Here is a 20,141-nt window from a genome sequence, read left to right as displayed (position 1 = left end):
AACATTTATTTCTATTTAGATCTTCTTTCTAGTGCAAGAAAAAAAACCTTCTTTTGTGCTTTGAAAAGTGTAAATCACAGAATGGTTTATGTCGGAAGGGAACTTCAAGGCCATCTAGTTCCAACTCCCCTCTGCATCTCCTCCTAGACTAGGTTGCTGTAGAGAATAAATAGAAAACTGCTCAAGAAGATCAGAAGTCTGCCTAAAAGCTCACCAGCCAGTCACTTTAAATTTAAGAGCCCTGGTTCCTAATCTCTCTCTCTCCTAAATTCAATGGACTTTAGTGTATGTGCCTTCATAGACCAGTTCACTCTCCCAAATTAGAAGCCAGGTACTGCTTAAAATTAGGCAGTGTGAATAACCTGATTTAAGAGACTTTTAAAAATGTTGTTAAAAAGAGCTACTTCCATAATTATTTTGTTACAAGTAAAAGTGCCCACTGACTGCAACTATCCATTAAGGAAAGAAAAGGCTTACAAGGGCTTGCAGTGGGAGGACAAGAGGGAATGGACTGAAGCTTGAGCAGGGCAGGTTTAGACTGGAGATAAGGAAGAAATTCTTCACAGTAAGGGTGGTGAGAAATGGAACAGCTTGCCCAGGGAGCTTGTGGATGCCCATTCCCTGGAGGTGTTCAAGGCCAGACTGGATGGGGCCTTGAGCAACCTGGCCTAGTGGAAGGCATCCCTGCCTGTGGCAGGGGGGTTGGAACTGGATGATCTCAAAGGTCCCTTCCAAACCATTCTATGACTCTATGAAAAAAAGTGCAAAAAGCAAAACTTCTCTTATTTCAAGTAAAAAAACAGTGGGCATCAGGACTGAACAGCACAGGATTCAGCAGTCTCCATGTAAATACTGACTTTCTTTCTTGATCATTTGTACTCCAGGTGTCTGTGGAGTTCACTGTCTAGGTCTGACGTACAGATTCATCACAGTTACACCTAGCAACTTCTTATACCACACTGCAAAGGATTCCTCTGCTTGAAATGCACATTTTCCTAATGGTGTCAAGGAACAGACACCAGGTGCAAAGCAGCTCTTCCCAACAAACTGCTATTAAATGAAGAAAGGCTTTCTGTCTGTTAGCTTCTTTCATTTAATTCACTTCCAGAGACCACAAAGCCCTTATTTTAGTATCAGACCATTCCTGTACTTACCAAGGTCAATAAGTATGGCATGTTGTTGAGAAGTTAGCTGCTTTAGGAGTTCTTTGTAAGGTGTGTCCTTTGGTGGTTGTTTACTGGGAAACTGATGTTTAAGATGGTATTGCTCTGCTAGAAACTTCCAGATCTCTCCACGATGGTGACGTGGCACTCCTGAGAGAGGAAAGTCATTAAAACAGTAATTTGTAGTCACACTGAGGGTTCAGCTGTAGTTGAGCTAACAGGATTGAGGAACTGAAGATCTATATCTGTTAGATGTGCAAGCAGATGCCTATCTGCTCGATCATATCTGCTATCTCCAGTAGACCATAGAAGCAGATCAAACTACAGTGCTTATACTTCCTCAACCAATAACAGGCAGCATCTTAAATGGGAAAGTTTAAGGTAGAAACAGTGTGAGCTGCCCAAGGTTAGTGCTCATATCCAGTCTGAGAAGTACTAGAAGGGGCAGCAAGAACTGCAATACCTGCCTCCAAAATGTTAGATGCTTATTTCCCATTGTTCCACATAAAGCACTGCAATAGAACTAATGAACATTCGTCACTAATTCACAGTATCACAGTATCACCAAGGTTGGAAGAGACCTCACAGATCATCAAGTCCAACCCTTTACCACAGAGCTCAAGGCCAGACCATGGCACCAAGTGCCACGTCCAATCCTGCCTTGAACAGCCCCAGGGACGGCGACTCCACCACCTCCCCGGGCAGCCCATTCCAGTGTCCAATGACTCTCTCAGGGAAGAACTTTCTCCTCACCTCAAGCCTAAATTTCCCCTGGCACAGCCTGAGGCTGTGTCCTCTCATTCTGGTGCTGGCCACCTGAGAGAAGAGAGCAACCTCCTCCTGGCCACAACCACCCTTCAGGTAGTTGTAGGCAGCAATAAGGTCACCCTTGAGCCTCCTCTTCTCCAGGCTAACCAATCCCAGCTCCCTCAGCCTCTCCTCGTAGGGCTGTGCTCAAGGCCTCTCCCCAGCCTCGTCGCCCTTCTCTGGACACGCTCAAGCATCTCAGTGTCCTTCCTAAACTGGGGGGCTGACACTCTTGTTGCTAGGAGAAAGCTTTAGGGAGGTAGGATGCAAACATACCAAAAGCATAAACAAGTACAAAGGAGACATGATCTAGAGCCTATAACAGAAAGCAGACAGCCAGTCAGGAAGTTGGTGTGGAGTTGCCAGCTTTGCTGCTGGATTTGCTGGATGACTGGTGCTTAAAAATGTTTTAAAGCACGAGTTTCTTTTTCTATGAGAAGGAATGGTGCTACTTGGAACATGCCCAGAGAAGGGCCACGAGGGTGATCAGAGGGCTGGAGCACCGCTCCTATGAAGACAGACTGAGAGAGTTGGGGTTAGAGTCTGGAGAAGAGAAGGCTCCAAGGAGACCTTACTGTGGCTTTTCCCTATCTGAAGGGGGCCTAGGAGAAAGCTGGTGAGGGACTTTTTAGGATGTCAGGTAGTGATAGGACTAGGGGGAATGGAGCAAAACTATGAGTAGGTAGATTCAGATTGGATGTTAGGAAGAAGCTCTTCACCATGAAGGTGGTGAGACACTGGATTTGGTTGCCCAGGGTGCTGGTGGAAGCCTCATCCCTTGAAGTTTTTAAGGCCAGGCTGGATGTGGCTCTGAGTAACCTGATCTAATGTGAGGTGTCTCTGCTCATGGCAGAGGTATTGGAACTGGATGATCTCTGAGGTCCCTTCCAGCCCTGACAGTTCTGTGATTCAGTGATACTTAACAATTTCACAGAGGTAAAGGTAGCTTTCATTGTTACCTATGTGCAAAATATTGAAAGTAAAATCAAGTTTATTGTTACATACATACAGTTTATTAAGCACAAGGTTAAATCACCTACACAAGAACACAATGTCCCTTCCAACCTCAACCATTCTAGGATTCCATGACATTGGATTGGAATCTAGACTTACCTACACAACTTTAAAGGACAGCTTGGTTTAATTGGCTTGGATAACTGCATAGAGGCAGCTGCAATGTTTAGAACACTAAACCTCTGCTAGTGGCCAATTCTTGATGTTTCCTGCAGATACTGGAAAGCTTTGTGCAGAAGCATACTCCACTCTTTGGAGTAGCTATCTTCATCACTGGCTACATACTGCACTCGGCATAAAGCCTTTGGGTCCAGCCATGGCACAAACACTGAATCACAGAACAGAATCCAGAATTGTTTTGGTTTGGAAAAGGGCTTTGAGATCAGTGAGTTCAATCATCACCTAACTCTATCTAACTCTGCTGCTACATCTCTACAAAAGCACCACATCTCTGGCTTTTAAATACTTCCAGGGAAGGTACCACCACCTCACTGGAGAGCTTGTTTCAGTCTTTCAGAACCTTTTCAGTCAAGAAGTTTCTTCTAATATCCAACCTAAATCTCCCCTGGTACAAATTGAGGCCATTTCCTCTTGTCCTATCACTTGTTATAGGGAGAAGAAACAAAACCCCACCTCAATCCAACCTCCTTTCAGGGATTTGTAGAGAGTGAAAAGGTCTCTTCTGACTAAACAGCTCCAGTTCCCTCAGCTGCTTCTCACCAGACCTGTTCTGCAGACCCTTTGCCAGCTTCATTGCCCTTCCCTGGACCTGCTCCAGCAGCTCAATGTCTTTCTTGTAGTGAGAGCTTCAAAATTCAAGCAATAACCCAATTTCTTGGAACATTTAAACCCTGCTTTAGCTTATATTACTTTAACACAGTGGAGAGACAAGCTGGCTGCTCAGCCCTGCAGCTTTGAGGAAGCCTCTAGGTGATGCTTGCAGGCAGAATGCCTTACTGATGTCAGACTGTAGGCAGTCCCCCAGAGACATCCACATGTACTGTCTGCATCCACACTATAACCAGGCTGAGGAGAGAATTTCCAGATAACAGTGCAGACAGATTCTTCACTCTTGTATTTTAAGTAATTTCTTTGACATTATCCAGGCTTTTTTTATTTCATCACATCTTTTAATTTATAAAATCAGATTGCAATGATTCTATTACACTGAAGCACTGTAAAACTCCCCTGTGTGAATAAATATTCTTCAAAGAAGAACACCAAGCACTGTAAACCCAGTAACACAGCACTGCTCTAAGGGGCTGTGATTTGCATTCCCATAACCACAAAGACCTTGAACATTGTCACATCTTCAATCAGCAACTGAGGAACCCTTGAAGTGAGAATCTGGTTATAAGGAGTGGTTAAGAGAGGTCACCTCCTTCCTTTTATAAAACAATTTGTATGCATTTCAGTAACTCAGAATCCCAAACTGTGCTTACCTTGCCCAACAGCAGAGTGTATTTTTTCCACATCAACTTTTGTCTTTGACCTCCCAGGTGCACTCAACATTTTTTCCCAAATCAAAGTGACCTCTTTCAGGCATGGTGTGATTTCTTCATAGTCAAGTTTCAGACGTCTGTTCTGCAGATTGTTTTCTGAAGCTAGCAAGTGACACAGTGAAAGCACCAGTTAAGATTGTCTATTGTTTGCAAAATGGGTTAATTTAACTTAGAAGTCCATCATGCAGTCCACCTAAAACTGAACCCTCTTTGTTCTGAAATATTACATGTCTCATTTGTTTTCTTTCATGATTGGGGGTGTTCTGTTTTATATTTTGTTGTTTGGGCTTTGCTTGGCTGCTTTTTTAAGATACTATATGCAATACACATAGATTCATAGAATGGTTGTTTAGCCTAGAGAAGAGGAGGCTCAGGGGTGACCTCATTGCTGTCTACAACTACCAGAAGGGACGCTGTAGCCAGCTGTGGGGTGGCCTCTTCTCCCAGGCAACCACCAATAGAACAAGGGGACACAGTCTCAAGTTGTGCTGGGGGAAGTCTAGGCTGGATGTTAGGAGGAAGTTGTTGGCAGAGAGAGTGATTTCCCATTGGAATGGGCTGCTCAGGGAGGTGGTGGAGGCACCGTCCCTGGGGGTCTTCAAGAAAAGCCTGGATGAGGCACTTAGTGCCATGGTCTAGTTGACTGGCTAGGGCTGGGTGCTAGGTTGGACTAGATGATCTTGGTGGTCTCTTCCAAACTGGTTGATTCTATGATTCTATGGTTTGGACTGGAAGGGACCTGCAAGATCATCTAGTTTAAATCTCCCTGTCATGGGCAGGCACACTCTCACTAGAACAAACTGCTAAGGCTTCATCCAACCAGGCCTTGAACACCTCCAGGGAGGAGTAATCCACAAGCTCCCTGGCCAACCCGTCCCAGTGTCTCAGTGTAAAGAATGTATTCCTAACCTCTGGTCTAAACCTCCCCTCTTTCAGTTTAAACCCAAGATTGCTGAGGGAAATGCTGCTGACCTGATTTACCTTTTTGTGCCTGAAATGTTTCATTAAGGTTTGGTTCAATATACAGAGCAAATCCCAAATGAACTGGTGATACAGTAGGCTGTAATCAAGAACTTCACCAACCTTGTAACTTCTGGTTTTCTTTCTCCATTCTGAGGAGCAGTATCTGCTGAATAATGGCTTTCTTCCACAGCTCACGAAGCTCTCGGGGTGTCCGCTTCCTTTCTTCTTTCACAGGCCCAAAGGGACCATCTTCACACACTGGTTCCAGTGGGGACCTCGGGGGAAGTTCTCCCAGTTCAGAGTAATCTTTGAAAGAGAAAACCTGTTGTCAAGTGCTTGTCTCTCACAAACAGGCCAATGAAGGGCCACATTTTCAAAGACTGTACATACACATGCACGCACACATAGGAACCATGGAACTGCTTTGGTTGGAAAAGACCTTTAAGATCATTGATCCCACCATTCTCTAAATCTGCCAAGTCTGAAGCTGAACCATGTCCCTCAGCAACACAACCAGATGTCTAGATGTGCATATATATATATATATATATCAGGTAGCAATACCTATCAGAGAATCTAGAATGGCTTAGTTTGGAAGGGGCCTCACAGATCATCTACTCCAATTTCCCTGCTGTGGACAGGAATGCTTCTCAACCAGACTCAGCTGTTCAAGACCTCACCCAACCTGGCCTTGAACACCTCCAGCCTATTCCAGAATCCCATCACCCTTGTAGTTAAGAACTTCTTCCTATGATCCAGTCTAAACATAATCTGCCCTCAGCTAGAAAAAGTCCTTCTAAACCAAGCAAGGATTCACAGAGCCAGAGAATGCTAGCGGTTGGAAGGCACATCTGAAAACCATTGAGTCCAATACCCCCCTGCCAAATGACAGTTTCAGATTTACAAGCTGCTTCTGAGCAGGAATCACACAGGCCAAAGCTTGGAGCACTTTTTTCTACCACTTGATGAAAATGCTGTACCATACCCTAAGCCCATAGCTTGCTAACTCCAGCCTTACAAGGCCAGAACTAAGAAAGGAACGGGCAAGCTTGAAAATTTGCCAAAATGCAACCTACAGCTGAAAGCTTGCAGGATTCAAAGAGCAGAACGAATCAAATACAGCACTCCCATAATTTAGAGAATAATCTCCAAGGTGTGCTTAACAAAGAAAACACACACCCTTAGCTGCACAAACACACCACCACCTAAGGCCATACAATGGGAGGATGACCAGTTCTTTAAGTAAACAGGTAGAAAGGGAGACAGGCACCTCAGACGTGTTTTCTCTCCCTTCTAACTTTTAACCATGTCATAACCTTCTGTGCTTTTTCTTTTGGCATCAGCTGGTCTACCAAGAAATGCTTCTTTTGGTCATGCATGTGAATACTTCTAAGACTGAACATGTTACAAAATAAAGTGAGAGCTAAATAGATTTCAGGCAGATGGAGGTGTCAGGTATAAGGTTGGACTTGATGATCCTTAAGGTTGGAAAAGACTTTTATGGTTCTATGAGAACTATTTTGTTTTCAGAAAAAGGATAAACAGGATTGGCTTTAATCAAGTTCTCAACATAAGAAGCACAAATGCTTACACTTTGTTTTCGTAGTGCCTGCTGCAGTATCACTTAATTTGACTGCTTTATGCAGCTTCTCTGAAGGCTCAACGGTCTTTGATATAACCTGTATCTAAAAGTAAAATGACTCAATTCACCACCTTGAAAAGCAACGGTCAAAAAGCCATCACAACACCACTTCTTCAGCCAAATGGAATGGCTGTGAAATGTCACCCTGAGGGCAAACTGACCAGCTGTGCAGGGAAGAAAATGGCTCAAAAGCAGTGCAATAAAACCCATTCCCCAGACTCTTCAGCCAAGAGCAAGTCCATCTGTGCATGCTATTTCAAACAACTCCTGGGGGGACACTGCTGAAACAATTATTCTGTGTCCCAGCTTGCAGTTGATTTCATTATCACTGCCTAGCACAGTGATAAAGATTTTAAATTACCCCACACACACACTAATTATCTCTATAAACTAACACAACAGGAAGGTTTTCATCCCCTCAGACTCTGCTCAGAAAGCTACCATGTACTGACTCACATGGTGCATAGGAAGCTGTTCTTTTCTTGTTTGCTGAAAGGCAACTCAGGTAACTCAATAAGAATGGAAAGGGTCACAGCTGTTGGCTTTTGCTTTTGTAAGTTTTGCCACTGTCAAACTTTTCCTCTCAAAGAGTGAGTTGACAAACAGGGTGGGTCCAAACCCACTTGTTTCCTTACACAAGAGTAATTTCTTGGGCACCACAGTTAAATTCAAGGGCTAAAATATACACACATAAAAATAAATGCAGTACATAGGAAACATTTACAAGCTTGCACTCTGCAAAGAAGTGTGGCTACCCAAACTTTGGGTGTCTACAGAGTTCCAGAGAACTGTGACCTTCAGGGGAATGGGCATTAGGCAAAAGATACACGCTGGGCACTTCAAAGGCAATGAGGATGTTGCAAAGACAAGCAGGAAGCACTGACAGAAGCATTCCAAAATGCATCTAGTTCTGAAAAATGTCAACGCCATGAATACATTTTCTTGTGTTTTATAAAAGAAACTGAGAAACATTAATTGACTTTTTATGTTTGTTTCTTTACAACAAATGTTTGTTTCTTTCCCCCTGGGGAAAGAGTTGTAACTCCAAAAAGACCTCTAAGTAAATGTGTAAATGTCATCAGGTAGAGCAGGAACACTCTTGATAATCCTCAGTGTTTGCATTTGATGCACACACTGCCAACAATGTTCTGTACACATAGTAGCTTTCATGCTCATTTTTACTGAAGAACATTATAAAGGTACTGCTTGTAAGGATAATGCTGGTAGGACTGCCTTAATTTGCTTGGATAGAAAACAAAACTACCATCTTGAATGAAAATGTTTCATTTTCTCTGCATGCACAAAGAAAGAGGAATACAAATGCAGAAAGTGGAAGCGATCCAAGTAGGTATAGGCTTATCCACTGCATGTTAGCAGTGGTCTAGTCACTTCTTGGTGCAATTCTGAGCTCCCAATACAGAATGCACACACATTTTGGGGTAAAAAGTATCACCCTACACATCCTCTCAAGTGGTTTATGGATATCCTTTAGAGTCAGTCATGTATTCTGGTTTTATGCATACATGTGTTAGAAAACAGCAGACTAGCTACAGAGGTAGTCTATGGTTACACACCTGCAAAAAACCCAGGCTGCCAAAAAACATGCAAGGAAATGAGTCAGCACACTGCATTCCTAAGGCAAGAATGAACACATCCAAGTCCTAAAATCCTCCTATTTAAACATGCACATCTCACTTTCTCAGTGCAAATTTTGTGGCTTGGCCCTCGAGCACCGACTTAGCAAATGTCACCTTTTATTTATCTGAGTTGCTACTCACTTCTTGTCCTACAGTGATCAAATTTAACTGTGGCACCACTAAACTACTGCAAAACATTAATTACTGAAGTTCATGGTCCTGCTTCCGTCTAGACTGAACATTTCTTGTCTGTTACCGACTAACCTGATAAGATCACTATTAGCAAAAGAAATTTACTCACAACGGTTAAGTCTGTAAAAGAAAACCAAAAGGTTACAAAGCTCTACAGGCTGAACATCAACCCTACCTCTAATTCTTCTGTGGAAGAGTCCTAGGCTTGATTTTGTCTTCCAAGTGGCAGCTGCTTTTCTATCTTTTCTTTATCACTTGTGGGCATTTAACAGAAAAGTCTAAAGTCTAATCTGATAAAGTGCAGCACATTCACAACCTGCTCTCCCTCCCATTTCCATGCTGGCAGGTAGCAGGATGTATAGCAACCCAAATGAACCTGTCTAACTGCTCAGGTGGCCTGCCTGAAGTTACATCAGCTGCTCAACTGGAAAAGGGCGGGGGGAAGTGGAATGTGCAGGTAAGGCCTCAAATCACAGTAAAAAGCAGACACTGGGTTAAGTCAGCCCTAGCACAAGTCCATCAATATCATCAACAGGGTGACAGACAGACAGACATACATGCCACCCAGCTTCCCCATCCAGAACAGACAGAGCAGAAATACTGCATCAAGAAAGTGAGCATTTCTTCATTATGCACGAATGACCTGGAGGACAGGGAGAGAACAACACTAAACAGCAGAGCAACTCAGCTGAACCTAAGTGGGAGCTCATGCTCCATCCAACCAAACTGCTATGTGCTAACAGCCAGGTAATGTGCAGCCTTCAAAACTTCTCTGAGATTAGTAACTGCACTTGAGCAGGACCTGAACACTTCAGCACACACTGAAAGCTTGCTTCCGTGTTCAGCTGCCAACCTCATCACCTTTTGTTGACTCTTATTCCATGTTTGACCTGCACTCCTTTCAGATTCCTCCCTTCTTGGTAGCTTCCAGATGAAATTCTATCTCCATACATGCCACTTCCAAGCCCACCATACTTCTGCTCTTTCAGGCTCAGGAGTGAGTGGACTCAAAATGCATTATTATATTTTACCAACATGCAGATTTGAAGTTCAGACTTGGAGAACCCTTTCTGAACTATTCTGCACAACACAATTTAACAAGTCTGTGGGTCCAAACAGAGCATTCTTCAACAAAGGGTGTGCTTCACTGGGAAAGCCACCAGAGCTCCTGTGCTTGTGAGAACATGTGCAAGGTAAAGAACTGCAGATGAATGTGCTCATGAAGCAGATGGAAATGTTGCATCGATCACAGAATCAGAGATTTGTTTTGGTTGGAAAAGACCTCTAAGATCATTGAGTCCAACCTAAAACCACCATGCCCACTAAAACATGTCCCAAAGTCCACACTTTCCTTGAACACCTCCAGGCATGGTGACTCCATCACCTCCCTGAGCAGCCTGTTCCAATGTCTGACCATTCTTCCCAAAAAGAATTTCTCTCTAAGATCCAACCTAAACCTCCCCCAGTGCAACTTGAGGCCATTTCCTCTTGTCCTGAACACCTTCTTTCATAGATGATACAAAATCAGAGCATCAGCAAACTCCTATTAACCATGGATATAATATTCCTATTATTTTACACAGATATCTGCAATATAACCAAACGTGCTAAGATGACCAAGAGTCTTCTGCTATCACAAAGCTTCAGACAGGGCATCACAAGAAGCAGCAAGTTGCTTTAGTCTGACATAAAACTGTAGGCAAAGGCTAAATGAGGAATTATTGAAATACTGTGTATTTCAAAACAGCTAAAACAGCTCTGAGAGATGCTTTAGAGCTTGAATTTGTTTTTAAAGTCAAGAACTTCTTAAAAAATAACCACTCACTCCAAGTACAACCCATTTAGTACTGAGGAACAAATGCCCTGACACTTCAATGGGACAGAAGACATCACAGCTTGTGTGTGGTAATTTCTGCTTACAGCCAAGCTCCTGTGCTGCAAATCAAGATTAGGAGCATCTATTCACTCTGAGAGTGACAGAGCTGAGTCACCAATTCTAAACAATTGGCTTTCCTACAGTACTTACAAATCTAGTCATTACTTCATTAATAATTAACTAGGATGAGTTAATTTATACAACAAGAGGAAATGCCCTGAAGTTGCACTATGGGAGGCTTAGGCTGGATGTTAGAAGAAACTTCTTGACTGAAACGGTTCTCAAAGACTGGAACAGGCTTCCCAGAGAGGTGGTTGAATCCTCATCCTTTAGGTGTTTGAAAGAGGCAGAGATGTGGTGCTGAGGGACATAGTTTAGCACCAGACTTGGTAGAGTTAGAGAATGGTTGGACTCAGAGATCTTAAAGGTCTTTTCCAACCAAAATGATTTTATAAAGAGTCCATTAAATGGCCTTAGATGACACATTACAAATAACTCACACCACATAAACACCTTAAGTACAGAATGGCACAGCAACAATTTAGAGTATTTGAACTACTACAACAAGACTCATTTCAAAACATTTTGGTTAAATCATGACACAATCCTCACCACAAAGCACATGAGGAGAAGGTAGGTGTTAATCACAGCTAGGGTAGAGAGGAACAATACTTCAAATTAACCTCTTCTTCAGCACTTAGGATTTAAGAGTTTGCCAGAGACTGAAACACAGCTCATCTGGACAAATCAAGGGGTTTCTTTTTTCCTGTACAGATGTTTTGGATGAGTTCTCAAATACTGGAACAGGTTCCTCATGGAGATGAATTCCCATCCCTAGAGGTGTTTAAAAGCCATGGAGATGTGGTGCTGGGGACATGGTTTAGCACCAGCCATGAGAGTTAGATAATTGCTGGACTTCATGATATGTGATTCTTCAGTGCATCCTGCTCCTTAGAAGGGTGAGAGCACTCACCCTCAGCTTTCACACATCTATCCCTACTCTAGTGCTTGTGTAATACTGTGAGTGGCACTAGAAGACTGGTCTGGTCGAAAACTTACCACTTTTTGGGGGGCTAACTGGTTTAGAATGACTACGAGGTTGTCCCCTTCCCCTTTTTATCAGTGATGACAGAGAATAAGGAAGTTCAAAACCATCTGTATAGCAACAGAATGTGGCTCTGTTTGAAGAAGCTCTACAGAAAGTTGAAAATCTGGCTATCAGTAGGGTGGGTAGAGAATAAAGAAACACTTATTACTTAGAATGTTCAAGACAATGAGTGAGAGATCTAGAATGAATGTTGTATACCCATAGAATCACAGAATTGTTTCAGCTGGAGAAGACCTTTGAGATCATAGAATCATAGAATGGTTGAAAGGGATCTTGAAGATCATCTAGTTCCAACCTTCTGCCATGGGTAGGGACATCTTCCTCAAGGATGCATCCAAGGTCATTGAGTCCAATTATTATCTAACTCTAACAAGTCTGGTGCTAAACCATGTCCCTTAGCACCACATCTGAGTGTCTTTAAACACTTCCAGGGAAGGTGATATGTAGAAAACAGACCAAAAAAAGACTTTAGAAAACAGAGATTAATGAAAACCTTTCAAAAGCAATATATTGTTGTAACAGCACAAAGTGTGATCTGTTTTGTTAAGTGACTTGTCCTCCTCTTTTTCCACCTCTCCACTTTGCAGGACACAACACTCACTCCACTCCCACAAATGAAGAAAAAGAAAGCTTACAGAGGACAAGACACTGAGTGTGTCTCAGGGTGGTGGTGAGAGAAATGCTGCCCTCCAGTGCTCCACATCACCTGCAGCAGCACAACCCTTCCATTAACAGGAGAAGAGGAGGCTGGCCATTTCAACTGCGGCTTGCTACAGCAGAACTAGCGTAATTCAACCATCTAAACCCACAGCTACCAGCTGGAAAGCAATAAAAACCAGTACAGATCATTTAACCTATGCAGAAAATCCTTTCCAGATCTCCAAACTGGTGATCAGCCTCATCTTCAGGCTTACTAGAGATCACCTGTCCATCTTGCCAAGCAGCAAACTGCATAATGTTTCACTGGGAAGATATGTGCAGAAGCAGGGGGAAGGAGTGGGGAAAAAGCTAAGTGGAAGCACCCTCAAGTGCTGCTTCTCCTTGACAGAATGTGAAAGGAAGAGGAACGAGATGATGAATGTCATTTGCTTTGGAGCTACAGAGATTACCAAGTGAACTGTAGTGGTGAGTCCAGTGCAAGATCATCTCCCTGACAGTCTGTGATTCTGCAATCTGTGCAATGGCTCTCTCAAAGGCTACAGAGATTCATAGCTTCTTAGAATGGGACCTCCAAATCTAGTTGCAACCCCCTTGACATTGGCAGGGACACCTTCCACCAAACCAGGTTGCTCCAGGCCACATCCAATCTGGCCTCAAACACTTCCAGGATGGGGGCATCCACAAGCTCCCTGGGCAATCTGCTGCAGTGTCTCACCACGCTCACTGCAAAGAACCTTTTTCTAATATCCAGTCTCAATCTACCTTCCTCAAGCTGCAGTCGATTCCCCTTTGTCCTAGCACTACAAGCCCTAGTAAAAAGTCCCTTCCCAGCTCTCTTGTAGGCCCCCTTTAGGTACTGAAAGGCCGCAATGAGGTCTTCCTGGAGCCTTCTCTTCTCCAGGCTGAACAGCCCCAACTCTAGTATCCTTTACTGCCAAAAATGCTCCAGGAGATGCATGAAAATCCAAACGGAAAAAACCTAATACTTGTTATAAATAGAAAAAAAAAGAAACCACCTAATTCTTGAGTTTCCCCCCTCTGTTCCCAAATTGACTATGTATCTTGGAACCACACCAGAAGATGAAAACAGGAGTGAAGGAAAAGGCCAGATACTTCAAATCCCTCCTCCTATTAATAGCACTTCCTGTTTTCCATGTTGGCCACCCTTGTTTCTCCAACTGCTCTGCTTACCCAGCTGCAGGTTGTTAAGATTGTATCTTGCAGCTATTATGTCTCAGAGGAAATGCTTGGATAGGCAATTTAAGTTTTTTTTTTTTCCCCTATTTAACGTGGGAAGATTTTGTGGCTTTCAAAAACAATCCAGTCCCAAAAAGATGTATCAAGCCTGCAAAAAAAAAAGTAGCCTCACAGAAAGGCTCCTTCATTATGACTTGAAGTATAGGAGAGCATTTTGGATGTCTTGCACTTTAGTCACACCAGTCCTATGAATGCTCCAGGTTTGGGGCAGAGTGCCCAGCAGAGAAAGACTTGGGGGTGCTGACCAACAGCTGGCTAAACATGAGCCAGTGTATGCCCAGGTGGCCAAGAAGGCCACCAGCATCCTGGCCTGGATTAGCAATAGTGTGGCCAGCAGGACTAGGGAAGTGATTTTCCCCTTGCACTAGGCACTGCAGGAGCAGGGAGGTCATTCTGCCCCTGTACTCTGCACTGGTCAGACCACACCTCGAGTACTGCGTTCAGTTCTGGGCCCCCCAGTTTGGGAAGGACACTGAGATGCTTGAGCGTGTCCAGAGAAGGGCGACGAGGCTGGGGAGAGGCCTTGAGCACAGCCCTACGAGGAGAGGCTTAGGGAGCTGGGGTTGTTTAGCCTGGAGAAGAGGAGGCTCAGGGGTGACCTTATTGCTGTCTACAACTACCTGAAGGGTGGTTGTGGCCAGGAGGAGGTTGCTCTCTTCTCTCAGGTGGCCAGCTCCAGAACAAGAGGACACAGCCTCAGGCTGCGCCAGGGGAAATTTCGGCTCGAGGTGAGGAGAAAGTTCTTCACTGAGAGAGTCATTAGGCACTGGAATGGGCTGCCTGGGGAGGTGGTGGAGTCGTCGTCCCTGGGGCAGTTCAAGGCAAGGTTGGATGTGGCACTTGGTGCCATGGTCTAGCCTTGGGCACTGTGGTAAAGGGTTGGACTTGATGATCTGTGAGGTCTCTTCCAACCTTGGTGATACTGTGATACTGTGACCACACCTTGAGTCCTGGGACATGGTTTAGTGCTGCCCCTTCAGTATTGAAGACAGAGCACTGGGCAAGTTTGTCTACTTGGTAGACAAAAAATAGCTTCAGTTGGAAAATGCATCTCAGATTCATAAATTCATAGAACAGTCTGGGTCGGAAGGAAGCCTCAAGATCATTAACTTCCAACCTTTCTAGCACTGACAAGGATGCTCTCCACTAAGTCAGGTTGCTCAAGACCTCACTTGATGTGGCCTTGAACACCTCCAGGAAGGAGGCATCCACGACCTTCCTGGGCAACCTGTTCCAGTGCCTCACAACTCTCACTGTAAAGAATTTCTTCCTGACCTCCAGCATAAATCTCTCCTCTTCTGTCTTCAATTTATTCCCCCTCTCTTCTCTCCTCTCACTACCAGTCCTTGTAAAAAGTCCCTTCCTGTCTTTTTTTGTAGCCTCCTTCAGGTACTGGAAGGTCTCCCCAGAGCCTTCTCTTCTCCATGATGAACAGCCCCAACTCTCACAGCCTGTCCCCAACCTTCTGATCATCTTCATGGCCCTCTCTGGACCATCTCCAACAGCAGTTTGATGCCCTTCATATGTCGTGGGCCTCTGAACTGGAGGTCATGGAGTCCGACTTAACACCACCGTGGCTGCAAAACCATGGTGAAGTGCCACGTCTACAAAGCAATCTGCACTTCACAAGTCTATATCCACCAAGACCATTCATGGGAGGCAACAAGCACAGACTTTACCATCATATCTGCTGGGAGAATCACAGGCTTTCTGCGGGGTCGCCACTCGCAGGAATATCTGCTGCCTCCAGGAGTGCCGGCGAGTCCTGACAGGGCTGTCCCCACTGGCCTGCTGGCTGTGCTTGGACTCATAGTCACTAAAATGGTGGGACAAAGAGGCTTTGTGAGTAGGTTACCTGAATCTGCTCATCACAGTCACACAGTCTTCAGTGAACACCATAACATGAGCCAAGGAGTGCAGTGCGCTGTGCACATGCTGGGCCAAAGCTCTCAGTGGTAGGTATGTGAAGCTTGCTTTGTGGCAGCAGGCTTATACAAGGCTGCATACAACATTTAGGTTCCCCAAAAGGGGCTGGAGCAGCTCTGTGCAATTTACCTTCTCCAGTTTTAACTAATTTTCAGCTCTCTTTGCAGCAGTGAATTAAACACAACACACTGAAGACACATACACCATAACTTATCTTTACCACTCTGCCATCCACAAACTCTAGCAATTCACAGGAGACACAAACAACTGCTGAATGACTTTCAACAGCACACATCAAGAAGCTTTATGGACACCAAGTAAACTTCCAACCTTCTGTGAACTGGGTAGGTAATATATTCCTTCACAGAAAAACGTGGAGCAAAACTTTTAGCCTTTGTGTTCTTAAATCACCATCTGATATAAGCAACAAATTTGGTACCAGTGTCCAGGAAGCTTGGATGTTACTCCTTTGGTGTAATCCACAAACTACATCTAGAGAGTTTTAAATAGTGAGCAGTAATGTTGCTTTCCTATTAAAAAAAGTCCTAACAACTTCTACCCACTATATCTTTACACTTTTAATTCATTTCATCCCTGCCATTGGCTAAATGGCTGCACGAGTCTTTGATGAAGCTGAAAGAATAAAATGAACTTAGCAAATGAACTTAGTTCTGGACAAACAGCTCTGGCAGCAGCTAGGAGGAATATATCACAGGCCATCCCTCCTTCCAATTTGAGGACACTGCCAGTGCTTAGGATGAGCTATGTATATTCTCTTAACTGAAAACTGCCAACACAGTGCTTTGGCAGGAATCATCACAGAAGTACACAGATGGAAGTTGCAAGACCATTACAACATCAAAATGGCTAAGTTCTGCAGCCTCAATGGGAGAAGAGTCTGGGATAGCTGCATCCTTCAGACAGCACTCACATGCAGAATGCATGCAAGTGAGTCGTTGCACAAATCAGAAGTTGCAAGTGCGAGAAGCGTTTGAAATAATTCAGACAAAGCAACCTTTGCAAATAGAGTTTTACCTCCAAGGCTTTAGGAGAGAACCCTACCTTGTTGTGCTCCTAAAGTCAGAGGTGTTATTTTCATCTACAGGAGCCAGAAATTTTAAGAAATTTGGCACAGAGGAGGAAGAATGAAGCTTTTTCCTTAAGGCAGTACGGTAGGAGATGCTGAGAGTGCAGTTGGGAAAAGTAAAGTTTAGAACAAAGAAGCATAAACCCACAGAATAAAAATAATACAAACTTCTACATTTCAAACAGAAGAAAAACCCCAAAGCATCTAAATCCTAAAGGCCTGAATAGCAAGGAAACCAAAGTCAAAGCTGAAACTGCATTTGAAATACATATTTGTTTGGGCAAACTAAAATGTCCCACTATAAATAAATGGACTTCCAGTAAAGTTGTTATTCTTTGCTGTAGTCCAAGATTTGTAGTACATGTTTCAAGTAAATTCCTTTAACTTAATAAGAAGTGATGCCCACTGAGCATTTATTTGAGTATCAGTTTCAGTGACTAAGGTTGGGGGAAAGGGTTAGGAAAAGCTGACACTCATAATCATTACACTGCTAAGTGAAAAATAAGACTTTGGCAAAGCCCAATTTTTAAAGCATTAGCAGGGTCTTATTCAGACAATTGTGGAACTTTATGGTTAAAAGCTGCACCTTCTGACTGGTCATTGTGGCTCTAATTATGCAACAGACAGGAGCACTGATCAAATTTCATCAGTAGTCTTCTGGTCAACATAATCCTGCTCTGAAAAACCCTCAGCATACTCAGAGGAAGATTAAGAGAAGGAAAGGAGAACAACTCAAATACCACAGTTTCTGCAAGGAATGAAAACAGAGAAAATGCCCTGGCTGATGGTATTCAGAATTCTGAGAACACAAAAACAGGAGAGTAGGGCAGTTCACTCCTGAAAAAACTAAGTTTAAGAAAAACCTAATTTTGCTAAACCATAGAGATCTGTATATGGAGGGCATATAGCACTGAAGGTGTGATTGAGATGGGGGCATACTCTGGGATGATCATTAGTATGAAGCAAAGCTGTTCTTCAGTGTCTGGGACTGAGCACGAAGCACGGTGCACCCTGCAAGCAGGTTTCACTTACAATCACATTGTAAATCCATCACAGTTAAACAGCATTTTCACTTACAGATCACAATCAGCTTGGGCAGTTTGACTTTATTGATTTGAACTCATTAACCTATCTGCTAGCCTTATCGATTTCTGTTTTCAGTCTTGTTGCTCAAAGTTTCAACATTGGTATATAGCATTAAATGACAGGGAAAGGGAAAGAAAAGTTACTGCTGGACACACAGAATCATTACCAAATCTACTTTTGAGAATTTACCCTTCAAGATGTAATTAAATCTTATCAAAATGAAGAGCAAAGAGGACCCTGCAGACTCACATTTGCTTCCCTGAGCTATACCATACTTCTGAGGCGAAGCTAAATTGAGAGAGGCTAGTTAGGACTCAGCAAACACACCTGAAGGAACTGGTGAAACAAGGTTTTCAGATGAGTGTTTTCTCAGGATCTTTGGGGAAAGAGGAAGACTTCACCCAGGTGAACAAAACAAAACAGCAACAAGTAGAAATTGCTTGCCAATGGCCAGTGACTGCTGACACTGCTTCCAAGGGCATTTGGTCTCACTATCCTTTTGAGCTAGAATTTTAGCTCAAGGGGTTAAAACTGGGTTTCAACCTTCAGATATTTTGGGAGCTGCTCAGTTTCTCAGGGACAATGATGAGTTAATATCCTTTTCTCAATGGCCTCTGCATGCATTTTTATTCTATGAATGGAAGCACAGCAAAACATCATTTGATATTACTTAAGTAACTGAGACTAATGTATGAGCTGATGGGTTGGCGGTTTTGGTTTGTTGTTCTCTTGGTTTGGGGAAGTGGGAGGTGGATTGGTTTTGTTTGGTTGTTTGGTTGGTTTATTTTATCAGGTTGAGGTTTTTTTCTGGAGTTTTTTTTCTACCAGTTCTCAAGTTCTTGCTATTTCTTGCTCCATTTAGTTACCTTATTCAATTTGCCTTTAATGCCAAATATTAATGTGGTTCTATGTTACCATGAAGAAAGTAGAACAGAATGGAATGATTCAAGAGGGTAGAACGAGTTGGATCACAACTTCTTGGCAACACATCCCTCACACTACTTAAAGCAGTGCTGCTGTCTGCTGCATAATGAGAAGCTGCTTTGGAGCAATTTGCTCTGAAATAAGTAATGCATCCAGATGTCTGAAGGAATTTTACTTATTAAATCAGAAAGTATTATCTAAGTAGCAGCTCTACCTTCAGTAACAGAGCAGTGAAGTGTTCCCTCTCCCATAAAAATCTACTCCTTTTGTTCTACATTGAATTATTTTAACTACTTACACTACAGAGCTTCATGTTCATGAGATGGTAAAACAAACTCTACCCCAAACTACGTACAGGTGCTAGCTCACCTCTTTTGTGCAAAATGCCCACTTTGTTCTCCACTTGAGTTATGCCTTAGGTATTTAAAGAAGTTGGGTGAAGAGGCTGAGGGGTTAAGACGAGCTAGAGTAGGAGAACGTGCAAGTTGACCAGGAGAACTTTGAGATTCGCCAACAGATGTGTTCAAACCGCAGAGGGGGATTCCAACCCGAGCCATGGAGTCGAGGTAGCACAAAGGACACAACACAGGAGGAGAGGAAAGGAGGAAGAAGACAAGACAAAAGAAAAAAAAAACAAATAACAAAGTGAAATCCCTTCTCTAGTCTTTAGAAGGGACCTGGCAGATACAAATAAGCCATTACCTATTACATGAATGCAGTAAGAGGCTAAACGAATTAAACTGAGCTGCAAAGGGTCCAGCACACACTTAAGAGGCTCCAGCAAGGCATTTTCAGTTCACAAATTTAAGCTCCCCCAAACCTTCCCCGTTTTTTTCCCTCATACCTGCTTTCTCTTGGTTTCTAAGATAAAGCCAGGCAGATGATCAAGAGTTCTAATGGATGAGAAGCGAAATGCTACAGAAAGAACTAAATTTATTTAACCTGTGGGAACAATTTCTGCATTGAGGTAAAGCTGTTCAAAAACACTCATACCATAGATAAGACCTCTTAAAATCTGTCATGCTAGTAGTGATTTCTGAGAATTTGAAGTATACTTCTAAGGTTTCCATTTCTCCTGGTTCTGTACATTTGCTATGGAAGGGAAAAAACAGGGATTTCTTTTTGGTTTAAGTTATCATCATAGAATCACAGTGTGATTTGGGTTGGAAGGGATCTTAAAGATCATCTAGTCCCAACATCCCTGCTATGGGCAAGGACACCTCCCACCAGACCAGATTGCTAAATTCCTCATCCAACCTGGCTTTGAGTATCTCCAGGGAGGAAGCAGACACACTCA

General features: G+C 43.3%; 1 protein-coding gene across 6 annotated transcripts in view; it reads right to left on the bottom strand.

The window, feature by feature from the left end:
- Nucleotides 1–20,141, bottom strand: part of TBC1D1 (TBC1 domain family member 1) — a 118,946-nt gene that overhangs the window by 17,672 nt on the left and 81,133 nt on the right. For 3 of the 6 annotated variants that reach the window (XM_064149128.1, XM_064149123.1, XM_064149124.1), the window contains 6 exons: nt 19,214–19,342; nt 16,810–16,929; nt 15,501–15,637; nt 5,570–5,755; nt 4,427–4,588; nt 1,155–1,313 (listed from right to left, as the gene is read on the bottom strand). In XM_064149128.1, the coding sequence (XP_064005198.1) occupies nt 1,155–1,313; nt 4,427–4,588; nt 5,570–5,755; nt 15,501–15,637; nt 16,810–16,929; nt 19,214–19,342 (893 nt within the window). The remainder of the gene's footprint in view (nt 1–1,154; nt 1,314–4,426; nt 4,589–5,569; nt 5,756–15,500; nt 15,638–16,809; nt 16,930–19,213; nt 19,343–20,141) is intronic. The other 3 variants (XM_064149126.1, XM_064149127.1, XM_064149125.1) reach the window with 2 other exon arrangements.

Source organism: Pogoniulus pusillus, chromosome 9 (genome assembly GCF_015220805.1).
Source record: "Pogoniulus pusillus isolate bPogPus1 chromosome 9, bPogPus1.pri, whole genome shotgun sequence".
NCBI classification, from domain to species: domain Eukaryota; kingdom Metazoa; phylum Chordata; class Aves; order Piciformes; family Lybiidae; genus Pogoniulus; species Pogoniulus pusillus.
Note: the sequence above shows the minus strand (reverse complement) of the source record. Positions and strands in the feature narration are given on the sequence as shown.